Below are 19,434 nucleotides of genomic sequence, written 5' to 3'. Positions count from 1 at the left end.
AATACCATAAGTGATGAAAACCTTTGAAATGGAAAATTAAGTTACATAGGATATGACAATGCACTTGAGATGGCTACAATAGCAGTTTGGTATTGGCAGATTACAAACAAGAGTACAAAGGGATGCGTACAACGTGGAGGTGATATGACACAACCACAACACAAGGTACTACCTGGGGGGGAGTCAAAATAAGCACCCCACAGTGCCAGGTGAGAGTTCTTCACAACCACCACAATTTTTGAACAGTGAACCTCAAAAGTTGAAAGAACACCAATCATGCTAGCCTCTTCTTCTCTCTCTCTCTCTTTTTTCTTTCAGTTGGGGGGTTGTAGGTGGAGGTGGTGTCGGTGTTTGCCGTTGGAGGGAAGAGGAGAAGGAAGCCAGTTGGTCTGCTCACAGCTTTACCAAGGGCAGCATCAGCCAAAGAACCATCCCACCTACTTACAAGTTTCCCAAGTGTACATCAGAAAACTATCCCACCAAGCCACAAACAGCTCTTCAATTAGCATACATGGACTAGCATTCAGAGTTAGGACCTACGCATTATACAAGTTTGACAAACACAAAAAACTGAAGCAGTTATCAGATAACGAAGGATACAAGTCCTCACAAGGACCGATATAAACTCTCAGATGAAAATAAGGTCTCTGACTTTGATTAGTCTCAGTGAATGGGTCTATCCGTAAAACTGTCCTCAAACCAATAAGTGATAAAATGACTCCCAGCATCAATATATTCCTCGACATTGACCTTATTCATGCATTGATCATGTTGAATTGGAATCTGGAAAGCTGCTGCGGGATGGTGGAGATAACTGGTCCATATCTCTGCAACCAAATAACTTGGACATGTAAAATGGAAGCTGAAAAAATTATACAGTATTGTTCTCCAGTTGTTTTCCATTGTTTTTTACCTTTCTTTTCTTTCTCTTTCTTTTTTTTTTTTTTTTGGGGGGGGGGGTTGTGGGGGAGGAAAGGGGACTCAGGGGAGGATAAGAAGAAAAGAAAAACCACAGAAGCAACACTACTTGAAGTTTCATACAACAGAAACTCTAGATTAGAATCTACCTGTTTATAATACTTGCCCAGAATAGATAAAATAATACCCAATTCAGTCTTGTCCAACATGATGTGGTTAGCAAATCTCTGAGATACTAATAGAACAGCTCTAATTTGTTAATTCCTTAATAAATAATTTTTATTTTCTCACCCATCCATTTCAACATCCTTATTTCAGCTTAAGTAGGTTGATTTGTATCTTGTTTGTACTGCCAAACATTCCACTAAATAATTGCTGATCACATCACAGTGATGCATAACAGTCATATAAAATTTTATGCAGAATTTTGAAGGAAAAAAATCAACCGCCCTATCTACTTCTGTATGCAACACCATCTTCTATTTTTTCATTTATAATTGAACCTAGCAACCTATATTCACTTTGCAGTACCTACCTACAAGTTTTATCACCCCACCATCAGTCCTGCTCTTATTGAGTTTACAGATCATATGTTCTGTTTTGTTCTATCATCGGAAACCTTTGATTCCACGAGATCAAATATCTAGGTGTATACCTGATTTGTATCTTAAACCTCTTGTGAATGGTTGGTATACATCAGAAATCATTCCACAGGCAACTTTAATAGCAACAGAGGGGTACACTTGAAATCTGGGTGACACCATGGATGAATTCCTAGAAGTGCTTTTGTAAGAAAGCCACAAGTCTAGTGCACTTATGTCTTATGTGAATAGAAGCGAACCTGAATTGCTTTTAACCATGGTATTTCTGCATAGAAATAAAACCACCTTTTGCTCTTTAGGTTCCAGATAAAAGTACAATAAAATTTTACAACGACTTTGACAGGTTTGCTTGAAGAAGAGCTGACCTATTATGCCATACAGAGCAACACCCCTGGATATGAGTTTATGACTGACTCCACGTAGTGCCTTCAAAAAGAATAAACTCATCCTGACCGGGTTTGATTCTACTTAGGCTGCGTTTATTTGCAAAGGTGGGGTGGGAAAAAAAAACATGTGGGTCCCATGTGTAGTGGGGTGAGGGAGAAGGAAAGGAAAGGAAAGGGTTTTGTGGAAAAGTGATAGGGGTGGGTCCCACTTTTTACTTTTCCCAACTTTCCCACAAAGTCCCACCAAATATGTGGGGTTTTAAAATGGCATGGGGTGGGAAAGTTGGGCTGCCACATCAGCAGACAAGTTTCCTTGAATCAAGGAAACTTGTCTCCCACTTTCCCACCCCAAGCAACCAAACAATCTACTATTTTGGGATTTAAAGGAAAAGTAAGAAATCCACACTTTTTTCAAGAATTTTCCCACCCCTTTTTTCCCACCCCACCTTTATTCCAGCTAATAAACGCAGCCTTAGACAACAGGTTTTGCAGAGTTCAGATCAAGTCAGAAAACCTAGTTCCAACTTTGCCTCCAACAGATGAAACGACTCAAAACTCATCAAATGGGCCAAAATTTTAAAATTTAATCAGAATTTTTTCATTACTTCTTTTAAACCAAAACTGAACCAAACCAAAATGCTGGTTGAAATGGCAAAATTTCAATTGAAACCAGCATTCCTACTATTTCGATATTCATTATAATCGAAGCATTTCACAAGGTCATCACACCATTACACATACATATCCCATGACCACATATCTACTCAAAACTCTATAGGGAATCTGTATAAGCTTTTGGAAGTCCATAAAGACCGAGTGAAGATCTTTCTGATGAACACAAGAACCCCCCCCCATCTGAAACCCTAAGTGGCACCCTCAGGATGGATCCGAAAAGCCTCCATTTAGGCTGGCTGAATCCAACAGGAGGGGTATTTTGGGCATTTTAGTCCTGAATTTACTCCTGAAATTAAATTAGGATTATTTGAGTCAGTTTGAGTCCAATTTGAAGTTGTTTGGAGTCTTTTAGTATGAGCTAAAATTATGTTTGAAAAGTCAAGAGTCATGGTTGAGTTAGGATAGGATTCCCTATCTTATTTAGTCAAGAGTTTTTTTCCTAATTAAGAGTCCAATTAGTTTTGTAAAGGAATCCTTATCTGATAAAATAGTCCTAAGCTAAGTCAAGGTCTGTTATTTTGGGTTAGGGTTGTAAATGGATAACCGAAATTCACTTCCGAATTCACATTCGCATCCATTTAGGGGTATCCGAATACGTTTGATTACTAATAGGATGCGGATATGGTATGTCTCTTACCTACCGATTATTATCCGTCCGATAAAATTATCCGATTAAGTTACTTATTTAGATTTTTTTATTATTTTTATAAATTTTTTACCTATGATATGTGACTATTTTTCTAGATTTTTTACTAAAATAACTACCAAAGTTGATAAATTCTTAAATTTCAAACCTAGCCCTCACAAATAAAATGATAAAGATGTAAATAGGTAGTCAGAAAACTTATATTCAATTTGTATTTATGCCCATTTAGAAGAATCTACTTAAGAAAATAACCATCTGATTATCATCCGAATCCAACTAAATCCGTCCGAAAACCGATAGGATATTATCCGAATCCGTCCGAATATAATAGGATGCGGATATGGTATTACCACTATCCGATCCAAATCTGGTCCGTTTACACCCCTATTTTGGGCTATAAATAGCTTGTTCATTGCAAGTTAAAGTCAGTTTTCGATGATTTATTGAATTGATTAAGGACAAGAGTCTCCTTTTGGGTGGGCCTTGGTTGAGTGCTTTGTGAAAGATCTTCTTCTTCGTCATCAATTTCAGCCAAGTTCCAGCATCATCAAAGCCTGCAATCAGTCAAGCAAATCAATCCCGTGCCAACAAGTTACAGCCCCTGCCAACTCCACCGTATCTCCCCTGCCCCCATTCCCTTCTGTTAGACCTAGGAAACCCCACTAACCCCATCACAATTCACCCTAGTCCCTTCCCCTTCTGGTACTGCAACTCCATCCCCTCCCTTAGAGACCGCAGGTCTCCCTTCTTCCTCCTCTGTTCTGCAATTCCAGCAGCACACCCCCTTGGTTAAGCCCTCCCCTCCAGCCCCTCTTGAACCCTTTCCTCCTTTCCTAGAGTCGCCCCAAGACCTAGAACAGAAACCTCAAGTCATTTGCCCCACTCAACATTGTTTGCCCTAATCTGAAAATTTCTGCAAGTCTTCTTCAACCTTGGAATTCTGCAGAATTTTTAGAAACTCCATAAAACCCTAAACCAGACCCTCCAGAGTCCAGACCCCTTTAAACCTGATCCTAATTCTGAATCACAAAACAAGCAAAACCAGAGTCCAAACCACACTGGCCGAAACCTCTGTAAAGTCTAATTCAAATCCTAGTTGCCTTAGGACTCAAAATCTCAAGTCTGTATTTCAAAGTACAATTGAATTTAGATCTAAACCTCTAAAATCCCTAGAAAACCCTCTCTATTGCTGGAGTTCCGGGGCAGCCACCAAATCTAGGGAAATTACAACTTAAACCCTAACCCTAGATCCGTGGTTTCATCACTTTCATACTACAACTGTCAAGAAAGTGTGTCAGCATCCACACAGTTTCCCAAGGGATGGGTGTTGGCATGAACCCAACCTCTCAAAAGCGTACTCACCGATTATTGGGCTGTTGCTAAGTTGCAGTGTAGAAGAGATGAGCACAACAGACATTACTTCATTGAGTTGAGGAGAGGCTAGCACTGTGGTATTTGTATAAACAAGTTAATTTAATATGTTAATTAAACAAATATTCATTTATATACAGAAGTCTTTAAAATTTGAACCTAAAAGATAAAAACATGCGTATCACTCCTAAAGCCTTCACTTTGCCAGGCTTGTGTAGGCAACAAGGAGTCTAGATGCCCCTGGCGACCACCAACTTGAGTCACTTTTTCACCGTGGCAACTATGCTCCTAGCATCCTCTAAATCTTTCTATTAGTCTCTTAAGCATATGAATAGGTTCCAGGGTTAATCTTCCTGGAATAAATCCAACTGGTTATCCAAAATATTAGATACTTGTCTCAGGCAGGTTTAAATTACTCTCTCCTATTCGTCTTTACTTCTTAATTATTACAGCTCTGAGTATCACTAGTTTTTCTAACTCAAAACCACCATGCTTCTCCTCCATCATCTAGACCTAATGCTTAAAACATATTTTCATTGATACAACTATAATTTGTGGTTTCTTGATGGTTATCACAACCTTTTAAAATGCTCTTCCTTGCATTGGTTTCATTTAGTACGTTTTGAAATAGTGATTCCCATCAACACATTATACTTCTATATGAACATATGGTTGTTTTATTATCTGATTCATAGCAACATATTATTTCCAGCCAAGATATCCCAAACTGACATATTTCTTAAAAAGGAATATCACCGTGCCATCATATAGCTTCTTTCTAAAGCTACACCCAGCATCTAACAGTACCAATGTCCAACATTCATAAGGATGTCCAGCAAAAACTCAATAGAGGATAACAGGAAAGTGTCATACTGTCATTGTACCTGAACATTATCGTAGAGCTCAAACAGTGGAACAGCTAACAGTTTCAAGTTTTTTGGAACTGCAAAGTAATCCCTCTCAGACAAGTGAACAAGGAAAAGCTTTTTGCATTCCTGGATCACAAACCCCATTCAGACTCGGCCAAATCAAAAAGATCACAACATGAGAATCTTGCCATAATTTTTTAGGCTCGGAAATCTATTTACCTTCGGCTTTGTGATATGGGGCGGGCAATAGGGGTACATTATAGTTTCAAAGTTAGGCCTCCACCAGACAGCAACACACTCTCCAATCTGCAACAAGATGCAACCAATTAATAGAAAATCAACCTCTGGTGAACAGCGATGATTAATTTCAGCCCCTTCGAGAAAGCTTGTGCATATGAATACCAACTCTAACAATATCTGATTTCACTAAAGAATCTAAAGACCACATGCCAAGGGATGGTCTTTTCCCACTTCTCAAAGAATAAGGCAACAAACCAATGGGCATAAACAAACATCCATTAAGGACACGTAAGCTCAGGGATTACCTAAAATAAGAAGCATTGATGGCTTTCAATAAACAAAAAGTTTTGAGAGAAAAAATACCTGCCATTCTGGTTGAAGTGTAGAAGAGTTAGTGGCAAGTTTGCTAGAGAGTTTCCGTTTCAAGCCCTCAATTTCTGTAGAGTTGATAATTGAGTATCAAAAGTCAGAGACACATAAGTTAAACAACAGCAAAGTAAACAATGTCATCAGGAACACCCTCAAACCTTTAATTTAATTTTTTTGGTTTTTTTTTCCTTCTTTATGTATTTTTTTTTTTTTTTCGGTGGCGGCGGGGGGGGGACCATATTACCATTCTCTCCAGGCTTCAGACGCCCACCAGGAAGCTTGCAAAAGGTGTTCCCAATTTGCAAAAGCAATATATGAGGATGGTTGTGCTCCTGTACCTGTAAGGTAGCCACAAAAAGGGAATAATTGTCACTGTAAAATATAGTAGCCTAGCATCAGTTAAGCTTATCCACCTACAAGGAAGCACTAAATTCAATTGCCAGCAGAACTATAGAAGAAAGAGAAACTGACATTATTTTGAGAGGTGAAAGGGAAAATGTGAAATCACATGATCAATGTTCCGACCAAAACTAGGGATTTGGAGGCCAGATAAAATACCTTGCCCTCCTGAGGTCATAAATCAAAGAAATCCTTTTCCTATTCCCTCAATATAACCAACAACAATATTGCTAACACGCTTTATAATGAGAGGAAATGTAAGAATTTACTTCTCATGTTCAATGATAAATGTGCGTGGATAGTTCCATAATAAGTAGCTCCCCTACCCCATCCCCACTGCCCACATTGTCCATAATGTGATCAGTGAATGGTTGGAATTTGCAGACTCATACATTATATGGATTCATTCTGCCCCAAATTTTACACAGGGATTACTTCGAATAACATATCTCCAAACTTGACCTCTGGCATTTCAAGTTTACTCTCTAAAATGACAATATTTAGCCTTCTATTGCAATCTCAAGGGATTCACTGACAATATTTTGCCCATTTTAATCCTGAATATTAAAGTTGACTTTCTCAACCCTAGAAAAGATTTTGCAACAATAAATCCACAGTTTATTGTTCAATAGCTAGATTACAATTTTATTTTTATTTCATTTATTTATTTATTTTTATATTTATTGGGAGGGGGGGAGGGAGAACTAATTTTTAAAAAGAAATGAAAAACCAATGGCAAAAGATGTATACAGCTCAAAAAGCTATACATGGAGAGAACCAGATGGAACTACTAGGAGCTAAGACAAAATTAGCAATTTAGGACAAGAACAATCCTATGGGAAACAAAAGATCAAGTTCTTCTCTCTGCTGAATGAAGATAATATGGAAAAAATTTAATGTGATGACAACATCTAACTTCAAATACATTATGTCCCCCTGAAAGATCAGTTCCTTCAAAATCAGTTGCACCAATATTGGTGAGGCAGGCAAAAAAAGGAAGGTCAACAATCAATAGTATGGTCAAAAAGAAATTTCCTTTGCTGGATCCATCCAAGCTCCATGAGACAAGTTTTGCGGAGCTCTTTTAAAGAGGCAAGAGAGGAATTGCAAGCCTCAAGGGACACATTAAATGGATGCTCCTAAGGGAGGGATCAAAGAAAAATAATGTCGCTCCCTCTGGACTCCAAGCCCCAAGCCAGAGCAGTCCTGGAGAGACATCTCTTTACTTTCTTCTTTCTTCTTCAATCTCCTTACTTGGAGGAAAATCAAAATCATCCACAGCATCTACTAGATATGATGGAATCTACGAATCAGGAACAGCACCACCTTGTAATGACCTCCCACTCACAACCAATTCCTCTAAGATAGGCTTGCTTATCATTGTTATTGAGTCCTTTCAAAAGGTCATCCCCCACGTAAAGAATCGACGCTAATTTAGTGAACTTAAATTGAAGTGTTGCCAAGACATGTCACCTAAACACAGCAACTTTATCCCAGGTGACCTTCTCATGCAACTGAATGTTAGCTGGATTAATGCAATGACCATATCCTTAGACAATTGCTCCCACAGAATCTAAATCATCATTAATTATTTAATCGCATCTGAGCATGCACCACTCAGATCCATCAAAGAATCAGATAACTAGTTACTGTCATCCCAGAAAGAGTGACTCATGTGCACCCTCAGTCCTGCTTGGTGCCAGAACAATGTTGCCACCAAATATAATCCTCAAACTGAAGAGCTAATAAATATAAAAGTCCACCTGTTCCAAGTATTTCTCCTCGTATGCTTCATAACATAGCCGATATAATGTTCTCAAGTGTAATTTTTTTCCCTTTATTTTTCCTCAAAATACTCTAACAAAAAAAATCCCTGTTTCTAGCCAGAACTGATGTTCAACAAACCTTGAAATCAAACCCACATTCTTTTGCCAAGCTATTAGTCCCTCATTTGTTGTAAGCAATGATATACATCAACATAATCAAGTAAAACAATGCTATTAGCCTATTACAAAGAGGCTTTTACCTATAAAGAACAAAATAAGAACTCTCTCTTTTTCTGAAAGGTATTTATAAAATAATTGACTGCCCTAGAAAAGCTCAACAGAGGCTAACCCAAGGAGGCTTCTATGTAACAAGCAACCAAAGATGAGAATCTTCTCCTTTATTCTTAAACTTCAAGACGTAATCAATTGCACAAGAATAAAATGAAGAGAAGCTAATCAACAATACTTGGTAGGTTAGGAATCCTATTCCACATTTCCACCCTATCCAGGCCATATTCTGTTAGCCCACACCCTTCTTTCAAACTTTTCCTTCAGAAATTCCAACCCTTATCTTCCATTATCAGGTGAAATACATTGGCCCCCTTGACACGTGACCAAAATGCTCAGTAATTCCCTGGCATCTTGTTGACTTTAGGTGCCAAAAATGAGTTTCATCAAATGCATTCCAGAAACACTAACAAACAACACTATAACTAAACCTGATTAGATGTATCACAAGAATTTGTAAGAGAACGGATATAAACCAAGGAGATTCTGAAATATAAAGACAGAATTGTCTGGATGAGACAGATGAGCCAATAGAGATATAGATTTATTTATCCAACCAAGGCATCAACTCTTCAGAAACCACTAGAGAAAAGGAAGAAACATGGAAGAAATCCAATCCTTTAGCTTCTTTCGTCCCATCTGTACCTTTACTGCTCTCTCCTCTTTCATTCTCATTCTTCACATCTGCTTTGTTGTCAACTTGTCTCTTTGTTCTCTCTTGCAGGTTAAGGGACCCACTGGGGGGCATGAGGATGCGTTAAATCATCAATGCATTGGTGAGGGGATCTCTGGCTTATGGCAGTCTTGAGGAGAATATCTTAAGCGTAGTTGTGTTGTAACCCAGTTTTTACCTAGACCAATTTATACCCCAATCACTCTAATCACATCACTTTAAAGCTTCTTTCAATCCTTTATCCAGGTAGGATAAGGCAAATCCCAACATCTCCTTTTGTCCCATCTTTCACCACGCATTTTCACCTCTTTCTTTGCCTTATCCGTCTTTCTCTCCTATCGTTATCGGTGTCCCATTGGCTTTTCTCCCTGTTTCCAGCATGAGCAGGCAAAGCACACGTGCTTCCCCTCACTCTCCCCATTTTCGTCCCCCTGGTTTCACAGGAACACAAAACACAGGGGTCATTAAACATCAAATAAAAATGAGTGAGCCTTGTCGAGGCACTGGCAGTGACTCTTGGAAGGCAGTGGAACCTTCAGGAGCTATTGGTCAACCAACAGGCTTGATATTTCGAAGAAGATGCTTCTGTGGATAGGGTGTTGTATGGGTTTGCTCTTGGTTTTCCAAGAGAACTCATCACCACCACCTGTAAGAGGTTGACAGAGGATTGGTCCCACATTGGGGCCATCTCTGTAACCAATGTTGGACATGAAAACTTCAAGGCGGTTTTTATCTAAGAGTATCACTGCAATGCTGTCCTCTCTATGTCCCCTTGGTCGGATAGGGAACTTCATCCTCCATTTGGCCTTAAACCCCTTGCCTGAAAATAGAAAACTGCTAAGCTCCCACCGATCCCAATCTGGATTCAGTTGTGGGGAATTCACTTTAACAATATTACGTATGAAGGAAACCTCATGGCTGCCTCTAAGATGGGCAAGGTGGTTGATATCTAGATGAACCTCAAGGAAATGGGACTTCCAGATGATGTTGCAAGAATTAAGATCATCTTTGATATTAATAAACCGGTCCTCCATCAAACTTCCATCAAGAATTTCAAAAATGAATGGAGCCCTATTGATGTAAAGTATGAAGTCAAAAGTTCTTTGTGTCAAATGTGGGAAATTAACCCATCAATCTGGGTTCTGCAAAAGATATGGGATGGATGACCCACTGTATGTCAACAACGCTGCCCTCAAAATAAAATCTTTTGACAGTCTAACAGTGGATCATCTACCTGTTGGATTTTCAAGAACTTTTACTACTGCTGAACTGCAAGCACTGCTGTCTTTGTCTGCAGTGACAAATTTGGAGCAAGCAAATGAAGAAGCAGAAGAAGGTGAATATTTGGATGCACAAGTTGGAGCAGGTTACAAAGATGCTGAAGAAACTCAATCAAGGAGCTGAATCAAGACCAATGAATGTTCTTGAACCAAAAAAATTGTCTGGAAAATCTGCAGAAGGAAAAGGAACAACTCCTGAAGAATCCTGCCACAACCCGCTTGGAGGAAAGGAGGTTTTTCCAAGCAGTCTGCAAAACATGGCTGCAACAAATAAAAAAGAAAAAGAAAAGGAAAAAGGCAAGAAAGTTTTAGAGGCTGCTGATGATGCTATTCATCCAAGTTTCAAGGAACTGCTACAAAGACAAACACAGCTTGAAGACTTATTGAAGCAACGGCATTTGACCACTCAATGATGGTTGCAGGAAGTGATCAATATCCCAAAAACTGGATTTTCTGAAGATATTGTAACAAAACTTCTCGATCGCATTGAAAGATGGAAGAGGAAGATACAGGTAGTTGATCTTTCCCAGATTCGACTTGTGGTGTTTCAATCAACCCTGGAGCTGGTTCTCTTCCTGAACAAGTAGGGACAATATCAGGGGGAGCAGGGACAAGTGATGCTGGACTTCAACTAAAGAAAAGAAGGAGAATAGCTGAACCAAACCTTAATCTCACTCCACTGGCCTCTCTAATCCTCAATCTAGATGCAACTCTCAATGCTTGTGCTAAACCACTCACTGTTTTCTTCCAATTCTGTAATGAAATGGAATCCCGCAACCGCATACACCTCTATCTTCTCAACCTCCATTACACAAACAACCCTATCATCATTGAAGGTGATCATGCTTATGATACAACTTTGACTGCCCAAGTTGCCACACAGCAACCTCCCCCCAACCCTGCAGAGATGACAAACCAGGATCCAAATGCCCCCTAGGTACCCCTATGTCCTTTCTCTTTGCAACTAAACTCTGTCTTCTTTGATTGTTGTATTGTCATTGAAAGAATATTTTGTATTTTCATTAGACTGCCTAAAAAAGCGATATCTTTTAACCGCTTTTCTGCTTGACTAAATCTCTAACTTTGTATTTGTTTGTGTCTTTCTTTCTCGGTTTTTATTTCTTGTTGGGTCTGTTTCTTTCATTGCCTTTGAGCCAAAACTGTATATTACATTTCCTCTTCGTTGTTTCGCCTTTCTCACTTTGCTTTGTCTCGTTTCTTTGCTCCACTTCAGGGGTGGTTTTTACCATTTCTTGTTGAAGATTCTGTCTCTTTCTTTCTTTCATTGCCTTTGAGTTCCATAAATCTGTATATTACAAATTTTATCTTTTCTTTCTGTTGATTTTCAGCCTTATCTACACTTTGCTTTTTACTCTGTTATATTCACTGTGCTACATCACTATCAGAAGGGATAGAGATTTTGACCATTTTTCTTGACAAAAAAAATATGAAGATTCTCACTTGGAATGTTAGAGGATTAAATGGGAACTTCACTTTGCAATGCATTGCTAAAATCCTCAAGAAACATAAACCAGACCTGGTTTTTTCTGTGAAACGAAATGCTCCACTTACCCCTCTCTTTTAAAAGAAAAGAAGAAGTTGACCTTTAAAGGGTATGAGACTGTTGCATCAGTGGATAGTCAAGGATCTCGAGGTCTTAAAGGTGGCTTATGGACTCTGAAATTGACTGCATTTAAAACCATTTTTGATCTACTCAGAATTGATTGCTCGTTTATGGCTGTCAATTGTATCCTTGACGAGAGAGAATGGATCTCAGTCTTAATTTACACTCCTCCTACGGCAGCGGAAAGGAAAGATTTCTGGGGCTGTCTTCAAAACTTTATCTTACCCCTATCCAAACCTTTTGTAATTATGGGGGATTTTAATGAGGTTATGTCTCAGGAGGATACAATTGGGAGGCTTTTTTAAACCTTCCACGGCGCTACCCCTGCTCCACTCAAATATGTTCTAACCTTGACCTCCAAGACATCTCTATGCCAGGCTCACCTTTCACCTGGTCTAACAAACATAAACCTCCAACTCTAGTAAAAGAAAAACTTGATAGGGCTTTTGTTTGTCCATCTTGGATAACCCTTTTTCTAAATGCATCCTTAAGGAAGTTACCAACTACCGGATCTGATCACAACCCCATTCTTCTCACCCCTGAGATTACACCTATGCATGGCCGCAAACTTTTTCATTTTCAAAATGCCTTGCAGTTCCACCCACTTTACATGTCAACAATAGAATCGGCATAGGTAAGTGAAGGTAATGCACCCTTTGATTGCAAACTCTCTAATCTCTCTCGATTTCTTCAACATTGGAATAGATCAACTTTTAGCAATATTGATAATTTATTCCATAACACATGCACTGAAATTGATTGTCTGGAAAACTGGCCTGAGCCGAATTGGAATCTCATCGCTTCCAAGAAGCAAATCCCATCATAGGCTTTGATGGTGGAAGAGCAATTTTGGCTCCAAAAATCTCGAAGCCAATACATTGCTAATGGAGACAGAAACACAAGATTCTATCATTTATCTTCTAAAATTTACATTCATAAGAAGAAAATTTTAGACTTTGGCACATAATGGTAAGTTGGTTTCATCTCCTTTTGAAATTGCTTATGCTTTTTTTGAATTCATGCAAAATCTGTTTACTTTTTCCAACCCTTTAGATCCATCCTTTATTGAATGTTTGTTCCCATGTTTACCCTCGAGAGAAACGTTAACTAGGATCTCTGCCCCCCCCCCCACCCCCCCCCAAAATCCTATGGAAGAACTGAAAAATGTGGTCTTCTCCCTAGGCCCGCATAAAGCTCCAAGTTTTGATGGATTTACAACTTGGGTTTACCAAAAACATTGGGATCTAATTAACAATGATCTCCTTGATTTTGTCATCTTTCTTTTTTCAAACTGCTCTTTGGCTTTCGGAGTCAATCATACCCTCCTATGTTTCATCCCAAAAAAAGAACAACCCAAGACTGTGATTAATTTTAGGCCAATTAGCCTATGTAATGTCAATTATAAAATTGTGGCAAAACTCTTGGCCTTAAGATTGAAACCTTTCTTAAAAATTTCTGACCCAAGAGATTTTCCACTTTATGGGGAAATCTAGAAGAAGAACAGGCTTTGTGGCTCTTAAACTTGACATGTCAAAAGCCTTTGACAAAGTTGAATGGGGTGTCTTAATCAAGTTGTTCCATTTCTTAGGCTTCAACCAAAAATGGTGCAATCTTATTGACTCTCTAATCTTGACTACTTCTTTCTCTATTAAGCTCAATGGCAGCCCGTACCTTTGGTTTTCCGGTTCTTGTGGTCTGTGACAAGGAGGCCCTCTCGGTCCATACATTTTCCTAATGGTAATGGAAATCTTGTCAAGATTTGATGAATGAATACAGGGCCCTTAAACTCTTTAAAGGGATTAAAGTAGCTAGAAGGGCCCCTAAAATCTCCCATTCTTTTCTTTGCTAACAACACTTTTTTGTTATGTCATGCAGAAAAAGAGGATAAGTTGACATTAAAGGCAATTTTAGATTTGTTTTTTAATATTACAGGACACAAAATTAATTTTAACAAAAGTGAAGCTTTCTTTAGTAGAAATGTTTCACAGCAGGACAAACAATCAATCTTGTCTTCGCTCGGCATCAAGGAAATGAAAAAAGATGCAGTCTACTTGGGAACAAATCATTCTCATGGAAGAGCGAAAATGAAAACTTGGCAATTCATACTTGACAAAATAAGGAAGAAGAAAGTGACCAATTTGTCATATGCTAGCAAGGACGTGTTAATACAATCAGTTCTCTAGTCACAATCTCTCTATCATATGCAGTGCTTCAAATTCCCTATTACCTTTTGCAAGAAAATTGATTCCCTTTGCCAAAAATTCAGGCTCGGGAACCCTAAGAAGCAAAAGAAACTTACTCTAATTCCATGGAACCAATGTTGCCTCCCTAAAGAACATAAACGTCTAGGCTTCAAAAAAATGAAAGATGTCAATCTAGCACTTCTATTGAAGCAGGGATGGAGAATGCTCACCAAACCTGAAGCTCTGTGGGTCTAAACACTCAAGGCAAGATACTTTCCCAATACTACCCCTTTCAACCGAAGGTTCAACAAAAGAAGGGGTCATGGACATGGAATAGCATTTCCAGCATCCTCCCCCTACTAGGAAAAATGGTCGCAAGAAAAGTAGGCAATGGGAGTGAAACATCATTTTGGTTCGATCCATGGATACAATACAGGAACCTCATAATTATGAAGTATGGACGAGAAATGCTATGGTGGCACAAGTAGCAACCTCAAACAATAACTTGCAAAGGGAGTATCTTCTTACTCACAATCTATCTCTTCTTAACCATTTGCATCTCTACACCTTTCCTCCAACTTTGACTCTTGGCAATCTCTCATCTCTAGCAATGGATCATAGTCAAGCTAACAAGACAAGAGTTGATAAAATCAAGAATTAATAAGTGAGATACCACCCTAAGTCCATGGTGGAAGTACTTATGGAAGTTACCTCTTACCCTAAATTCAAAATATTCTTGTGGCGGCTTTTAAATGAAGGACTTCCAATCAAGACAGTACTTGCACAATGGACATCATCATTTGTTGAATGTGATTTCTGTGAAAATGGTGTAGAATCACTTTGGCACACTTTCATTTCTTGTGAATGGACCAAAAGAATTTGGGCTGCAGAACCATTAGGCCTGCGAACGGATGGACTTGCACAGCAGTCCATTCTACATTTATGTACCTCCTTCCTATCACTTTCTACCCTTGATAAAATTTCAAAACAATGGTTGTTTTCTGTGTTTATAATTACATGTTGTTATATGTGGCAAAAGAGAAACCAAAAGGTTTTCAATAAACATGCACCCAACCCCTTAAAAGTATTACACTGCATCTCCCTCGAGTGGCACCCTACATCCCACTATAAGGACCATTGAGTCCTCCACAACCCACAATGACACAATGGATGTTATGGCTACACCCACTTGTTTTTGCCAAAATATGCATTTTACTAATTTGTTTCAATCCCTCCCATTTTATTATATGCAAGGTGTACATAATCCACAACTAAACTCTGCAGGATGGAGTGTGGGTCTATTTTGGGGAGGCCAGCCTCAATATGTCGGTACATGAAGCTTAGGGGAATGGAGATATCATGGAGGCTAGTTATAGTTGGACTTCGCACAGAGAATAGATCAAGCCAACAATTCCCTAGTCAAGCTAGCCAACATATGGTGCAACTTAGAATAAATAGTTGATCTACTTCGACATCCGAAGAACACTCAATGGCCAATTTCTCATGTCCCTTTTTTACTTAGCTTCTTGTATAAACCATATAGACATCGATGCCTACCAATACCCTACTCTACAATTATGTTTCACTTCCTTAGCATATAGATCTTCAATAGCACTTAAGAATGCTTGGAATGTAATAGATCTAACCAAATTATGTAATTCTCTTTCTTAGTAATATAGTTTTTTCTTTATCCAACCCCCCCCCCCCCCCCCCCCCCCCCCCCCCCCCCCCCCCCCCCCCCCCCCCCCCCCCCGGGAGCAGGGCCCCCCCCGCGCGGGGGGGGGGGGGGGGGGGGGGGGGGGGTGGGGGGGGGGTAGGGGGGGAGGGGGAGGAACGGGCCGGGGGGCCGGGCGGGGCCGCCGCGCCCGCGGGCGGCGGGCCGGGGGGCGGCCGCCGCGGGGGGGCGCGGGCCGGGCCCCCCCCCGCCCCGCCCCGCCCCCCCGGCGGCCCCCCGCCCGGGCCCCCCCGCCCCCCCCCCCCCCCCCCCCCCCCCCCCCCCCCCGGGCCCCCGCCCCCCCCCCCGCAAGAGGGGGGGGTTCCGCCCCCCCCCCAGGAAAGGGGGGGGGGGGGGGAAACCGCCCGCGGAGTAGGGGGGGGGAAGAGAGAGAAAAAAAGAAGGGGGGGTGGGGAGGAGGGAGGGGGGGGGCCGGCCCCCCCCCCCCCCCCCCCCCCAATATATATATATATATATATATATATATATATATATATATATATATATATATATATATATATATATATATATATATATATATATATATATATATATATATATATATATATATATATATTATTTATATATATATATATATATATATATATATATATATATATATATATATTGAACTATGGTGCTTACCAAATTTTTGTATCAAGATGACCACCTATGGGAAACTGGAACTACCTAAAATGTTAAAATTGAATTGGAACTGGAGGAGGAGCAGATCAGCTTACTTCAGTGACAAATATTATGTCAGAAGGGAAGACTGAGGATAGGTAACTGTGCTGAGGTAGAAAGGCAACTATACAATGTCTTGTAACAATAATAATTCTCTAGAAACATCATTAACTACAAGTAATTCTTATGAACTCAAATCAGAACAGAAGGTCCTGCACAAAAGAGTATAAAGCAGTTCTTCATAAATCCGAAAGTAGCCCATACATTGTAACCTAGAAGCAAAAAACTGAGTTTTTGATGATCAAGAGTCGACAATCAAGCTTGGATAGCTTTACATCAAAATACTGATCAATTGGTATTATATCACTACAAAAACTTGACAATATCATGAACATAAGCACACAAAAGAAGGATAGGAGGAACTTCAACTAGGCAAATGCACAACAGTGTTACAGCTGACATATACCCACCAGTAGAATGGCTTCAACACTTGTCCGCATGCCTTCTTTCATGTAGCTGTAAAAGCCAGAAAGGAGTATAACTAGTCAATCAAAGGTGCATGTCATTCACACTAAATTGTGTGCATCATGACATTTTATTTACTGAAAAAGGTCAAAATAAACATCAGCGGGCTCTACCCAATTTTTATTTTTACTTTTGAAATGATCATTAGCGGGAATATCTTGTAACAGGAATTGAATAGATCATTTCCCAAATAGAGATCTTTCATATCCTTGAAAATGAAGACATTGAAGCGGAAACAAGTAAAGAAAGAGATAAAGCCACTATGCAGGTGTTGCGACCTACGATTTTCAGAATGATCAACACAATAGTTGCTGGGTTCTTTTTCGTTTTTCTTCTACTTGGGGTTTTGGGTTTTCTGCTCCTAACACACCTTGTTATTCCTCATTAAATGAAATGCTTACTTGACTTTCATTCGAGCAAGACGATCAGCCACTGAAGTATCTTTCTCCATCTTGGGCTCCTTCGTTCCGAATGTGTAGCTGGAGAGAGGATACATATTCACAATCGGCGTCGCACTCGCAACCATCTTTCTCGGTCTCTACCTCGACGCTGGTTTCTCCCCCAGAATTCCACCTCCTGCCTCCAACCAAGCTCTCGCTCGCTTGATCGCAATTCAAGTAGAATTGCAACTTTCGAAAGATTTTTTTTTTTTCCCCCTTAATTTTTTCTATATGGTGAGGTGCGGTGAATAGATCGTCGGTTGAAACTTGAAACCTAGTCCGAGATAACCTAAAACACAAAACCAACCGGTAACTTATACATGCGTATAGGAAAAACAAAGTTCCAAAAGATTTGAATTTTTTTTTTTTCCTTCTTTTTCTGCCGTTGAAGGGAGATTTTAATTTTTAATCTTCTGCTATTATTATATGAAGTGTTAGTTTTGGGCAATTGAGCTAGACCTCATATTATTTATATTGATGCGTTTGAAAATTGTCCAACCATCAAAAGCCTTGCAAAACAAGAGTCAAACCCATGCCAACTTGTTGGTCGAAAAGCCACATCCAATGATTAAGTCAATAAGAACAGGAAAAACATCATCAGCTGTGCACAGCAATGCACATATATACCAAATAATTGGTTAAGAAAACAAAGTTAATACAATATTAGAATTTTTAAATTTTAAAATTAAGCTTTTAATCTCAGCCAATCATTTGGTACAAAAATGCATTGTTGTACACAGCAAAGAGATGTACACAGCAAAAGAAATTTTTTTTTTCCATAAGAACACCACCCAAGAGCTCTCTGGCTTGTTGCAAAGTTTTAATTGAAAAATAGAGAGGAAGGCAACAATTCAGTTACTCCTCCACATTGATCATTAACTTATATAGAATTTACCTTCCATTCTCGACCATTAAATTAATTGATGAATCTCATCCATGGTTATATGATCATAGTGTTTATTTCCCTTAATCCGAATTAGTTGTTGATTCATTTCTGAGAATGATTGCTCATCCCAAATCTAGCGGGATCACTATCCTTACCATAATGGTTAGGTTCTTTTGCACTCAATGAATCTTTGGTTTATCCTTTCGCTATGGTTCCATTTGGTATGAACCGATTGTCCACAACCCAACCTAGCCGGTCAACCCTAGTTCATCCTGGTTGGCTTGCTATCATTATTTTTACTTATCAAGTATAGTGATGGCAGCCTTCTACTTAGAGGCACTAAGTCCAAGTAAATCTTGAATTCGAACATCCATCACTTTGCACCTCCCCATTCCTTGAGCTTATGAGCCCCCAGGCCCCCACCTAGAACTACATATCATTCTCTCCCACCTCCTTCTCTCTCCTACAACCCTCCCCTCCAAAGAAGGAAAATATCATAAGATAGACAAGGCAATAATGATGGTCATGTGTGTCACAATTTTCATTATTTGAAGCTCAGCTAAGGTTGGGCCATTTATTGTTGAACTTTATGGATCTTATAGCATAGACCCTGCAAACATGGGCTGAGAGTTGGGCTTTTTTATTATTGTAAAATTTAGACAAGCCTAGTTTTAAATTTATTTATTTTTATTGTATTTTGGGGTAAGAAAAGAGGGGAACGCAATAGTGACAACTTTGTGCCCCTCCCTACATAATGTTCGAATTTTCGAGTTCAACCTATGCAAGCATTAGTTTTATGAACTATCAACGCAAGCGTTTATCATTTATTTATTTGCCAAAAAAGTATATAACATTATTTCAATAGCGAAATTGCACACCTCGCCTATCACCATCCA

At 39.4% G+C, this 19,434-nt stretch overlaps 1 protein-coding gene across 1 annotated transcript; it reads right to left on the bottom strand.

Annotated features, from left to right (window-relative positions):
* Window positions 1–14: 14 nt before the first annotated feature.
* On the bottom strand, window positions 15–17,920 carry LOC149030084 (pre-mRNA cleavage factor Im 25 kDa subunit 2-like). Its single transcript, XM_089142398.1, has 7 exons — window positions 17,614–17,920; window positions 17,158–17,203; window positions 6,321–6,414; window positions 6,071–6,144; window positions 5,687–5,773; window positions 5,483–5,593; window positions 15–827 (listed from the first exon to the last, which is right to left on the bottom strand). Exons 1-7 carry the CDS (start codon window positions 17,736–17,738, stop codon window positions 756–758), a joined length of 609 nt encoding a protein of 202 aa, XP_088998524.1. The 5' UTR covers window positions 17,739–17,920; the 3' UTR covers window positions 15–755.
* Window positions 17,921–19,434: the final 1,514 nt, after the last annotated feature.

This window comes from Hakea prostrata, chromosome 1 (assembly GCF_041222555.1).
Source record: "Hakea prostrata isolate BN-2017 chromosome 1, UWA_Hpros_2, whole genome shotgun sequence".
Taxonomy (NCBI): Eukaryota; Viridiplantae; Streptophyta; class Magnoliopsida; order Proteales; family Proteaceae; genus Hakea; species Hakea prostrata.
Note: the sequence above shows the minus strand (reverse complement) of the source record. Positions and strands in the feature narration are given on the sequence as shown.